Consider the following 3,782-nt stretch of genomic DNA (forward strand, 5'->3'; position numbering starts at 1 on the left):
TGGAGATCACTGGTACTGCTATCCAATGGGTGTGGCGATCACTGGTACTGCTATCCAATGGGTGTGGAGATCACTGGTACTGCTATCCAATGGGTGTGGCGATCACTGGTACTGCTATCCAATGGGTGTGGAGATCACTGGTACTGCTATCCAATGGGTGTGGAGATCACTGGTACTGCTATCCAATGGGTGTGGAGATCACTGGTACTGCTATCCAATGGGTGTGGAGATCACTGGTACTGCTATCCAATGGGTGTGGAGATCACTGGTACTGCTATCCAATGGGTGTGGAGATCACTGGTACTGCTATCCAATGGGTGTGGCGATCACTGGTACTGCTATCCAATGGGTGTGGAGATCACTGGTACTGCTATCCAATGGGTGTGGAGATCACTGGTACTGCTATCCAATGGGTGTGGAGATCACTGGTACTGCTATCCAATGGGTGTGGAGATCACTGGTACTGCTATCCAATGGGTGTTCACCTCTCTTCCTTCCTCACTCTAATACATCCTGCCACCTTTTTGCGCGTTTGCTTAACTCTCCGTTTCTGTTGCAGACAGACCTGAGCTGATTTAGGTGGTAACCAAACTAAGCTGCATGAAAATGAAACCAGGATCCAACTGATTATAGTATTATTGGATTGTCTTTCTTCACACAATAATTGTATCAATGTCAATTTTCATCTATCCAAACAGTACAATATACAGTTTACCAAAAGTTTTGAGAATGACACGAATATAAATTTTCACAAAGTCTGCTGCCTCAGTTTGTATGATGGCAATTTGCATTTACTGTTATGAAGAGTGATCAGATGAATTGCAGTTAATTGCAAGTCCCTCTTTGCCATGTAAACTAACTGATTCCCCCCAAAAAACATTTCCACTGTATTTCAGCCCTGCCACAAAAGGACCAGCTGACATCATCTCAGTGATTCTCTTGTTAACACAGGTGTGAGTGTTGACGAGGACAAGGCTGGAGATCACTCTGTCATGCTGATTGAGTTTGAATAACAGACTGGAAGCTTCAAAAGGAGGGTGGTGCTTGGAATCATTGTTCTTCCTCTGTCAACCATGGTTACTTGCCAGGAAACATGTGCCATCATCATGGCTTGGCACAAAAAGGGCTTCACAGGCAAGGATATTGCTGCCAGTAAGATTGCACCTAAATCAACCATTTATTGGATCATCAAGAACTTCAAGGAGAGCGGTTCAATTGTTGTGAAGAATGCTTCAGGGCGCCCAAGAAAGTCCAGCAAGCGCCAGGACCGTCTCCTAAAGTTGATTCAGCTGTGGGATCAGGGCACCACCAGTACAGAGCTTGCTCAGGAATGGCAGCAGGCAGGTGTGAGTGCATCTGCACGCACAGTGAGGCGAAGACTTTTGGAGGATGGCCTGGTGTCGAGAAGGGCAGCAAAGAAGCCACTTCTCTCCGGGAAAAACATCAGGGACAGACTGATATTCTGTAAAAGGTACAGGGATTGGACTGCTGAGGACTGGGGTAAAGTCATTTTCTCTAATGAATCCCCTTTCTGATTGTTTGGGGCATCTGGAAAAAAGCTTGTCCGGAGAAGACAAGGTGAGCGCTACCATCAGTCCTGTGTCATGCCAACAGTAAAGCATCCTGAGCCCATTCGTGTAGAGTTGCTTCTCAGCTAAGGGAGTGGACTCCCTCACAATTTTGCCTAAGAACACAGCCATGAATAAAGAATGGTACCAACACATCCTCCGAGAGCAACTTCTCCCAACCATCCAGGAACAGTTTGGTGACGAACAATGCCTTTTCCAGCATGATGGAGCACCTTTCCATAAGGCAGAAGTGATAACTAAGTGGCTCTGGGAACAAAACATCGATATTTTGGGTCCATGGCCAGGAACCTCCCCAGACCTTAATCCCATTGAGAACTTGTGGTCAATCCTCAAGAGGCGGGTGGACAAACAAAACCCACAAATTCTGACAAACTCCAAGCATTGATCATGCAAGAATGGGCTTACCATCAGTCAGGATGTGGCCCAGAAGTTAATTGACAGCATGCCAGGGTGGATTGCAGAGGTCTTGAAAAAGAAGGGTCAACACTGCAAATATTGACTCTTTGCATCAACTTCATGTAATTGTCAATAAAAGCCTTTGACACTTATGAAATGCTTGTAATTATACTTCAGTATTCCATAGTAACATCTGACAAAAATATCTAAAGACACTGAAGCAGCAAACTTTGTGGAAATTAATATTTGTGTCATTTTCAAAACTTTTGGCCACGACTGTAGTGCGCTACTTTTGGACCCTGGTTAATAGTAGTGCACTATATAGGGAATAGGGTGCCATTTGGGATATATTCAATGTCAGTTTTCAACCCAATAACCAATGTTGTTCCTCTAGGTGCTCGGTGACCTGAGAGCTGACAACCAGAGGCTGAAAGACGAGAATGGAGCGCTCATCAGGGTCATCAGTAAACTCTCCAAATAGATGGAGAGAACGAGAGAGAGACAACAGGGAAGCCCACTCCCTCCCTCCCTCCGTCCATCCACCCCTCCCACCTCACATTCCTACCAGTGCCAAAGAATTAAAGACAGAGAGAGAGGAGGGAGGGGGGTACAAGAAACAAAAAAAGAGAAGACGTATGGGAATGTGGTACTCTAAACAACACCATATCTTGACTTGATTGTGACGCCTCTTCTTCCTTAGTCCTGACCAATCGCTGTGGCTTGTCGTTGTGTGTGTGTGTGTCTTATGCCCACTTTGAAGACAGGACCGTATCCATGGCAGGTAGCCGTGACAACTGTGGTCATGACGACGGCTCGCATAGTAGCAAAGAGGCATGACAACAGCCAAATGCCCATGGGATTGTGATGTTAAAAAAAAATACTTTAAAAAAACAGAGAATATAGACAATGTGCACAAGGGGGAAATACTAATATGAGCACACACATTCCTTCTCCGGGTACCATCCACACACATTCCTTCTCTGGGTGCCATCCACACACATTCCTTCTCTGGGTGCCATCCACACACATTGCACCAGTCCAAGGCATCTTGGTCCCTTAGCTTTCCCACTCAGTAATTTATTTTATTTTGTGACCCACACATTCACACACCACCTTTTTCCACCAACCCACTCTGCTATTGTACTAACTACGGATCTCAGTCCCTCCCACTCAAAACTATCCTACCCCACAAATACACTCCTTATAGAGGCTTTCACATCGTCTCCGTCCAGACCCTGGATCCATATCTCCCACTCAAATCTGAGTGTGTCATTCCACTCCATGAGCCTCTTAATCTGGTAGTGCCATTGGTTTTGAACCCACCAGAGATCCACTCTTCCCCTAACACACTATAGTGTTTTGAACCCACCAGAGAACCACTCTTCCCCTCAAAACACTATAGTGTTCTGAACCCACCAGAGATCCACTCTTCCCCTCAAACACTATAGTGTTCTGAACCCACCAGAGATCCACTCTTTCCCTCAAAACACTATAGTGTTCTGAACCCACCAGAGAACCACTCTTCCCCTAACACACTATAGTGTTCTGATCCGCTCTTCCCATCAAAACACTATAGTGTCCTGAACCCACCAGAGACCCACTCTTTCCCTAACACACTATAGTGTTCTGATCCGCTCTTCCCATCAAAACACTATAGTGTCCTGAACCCACCAGAGATCCACTCTTTCCCTCAAAACACTATAGTGTTCTGAACCCACCAGAGATCCACTCTTCCCCTAACACACTATAGTGTTCTGATCCGCTCTTCCCCTCAAAACACTATAGTGTCCTGAACCC

The 3,782-nt window shown here is 45.8% G+C and overlaps 1 protein-coding gene across 8 annotated transcripts in view; it reads left to right on the forward strand.

The window, feature by feature from the left end:
• Nucleotides 1-3,575, forward strand: part of LOC112238870 (protein phosphatase 1 regulatory subunit 12A) — a 52,704-nt gene extending 49,129 nt beyond the window's left edge. For all 8 annotated transcript variants that reach the window (XM_042321276.1, XM_042321244.1, XM_042321156.1 and 5 more), the window contains one exon: nucleotides 2,380-3,575. In XM_042321276.1, the coding sequence (XP_042177210.1) occupies nucleotides 2,380-2,466 (87 nt within the window). In that variant the 3' untranslated portion in view covers nucleotides 2,467-3,575. The remainder of the gene's footprint in view (nucleotides 1-2,379) is intronic.
• Nucleotides 3,576-3,782: the final 207 nt, after the last annotated feature.

This window comes from Oncorhynchus tshawytscha, linkage group LG01 (genome assembly GCF_018296145.1).
Source record: "Oncorhynchus tshawytscha isolate Ot180627B linkage group LG01, Otsh_v2.0, whole genome shotgun sequence".
In the NCBI taxonomy this organism is placed as follows: Eukaryota; Metazoa; Chordata; class Actinopteri; order Salmoniformes; family Salmonidae; genus Oncorhynchus; species Oncorhynchus tshawytscha.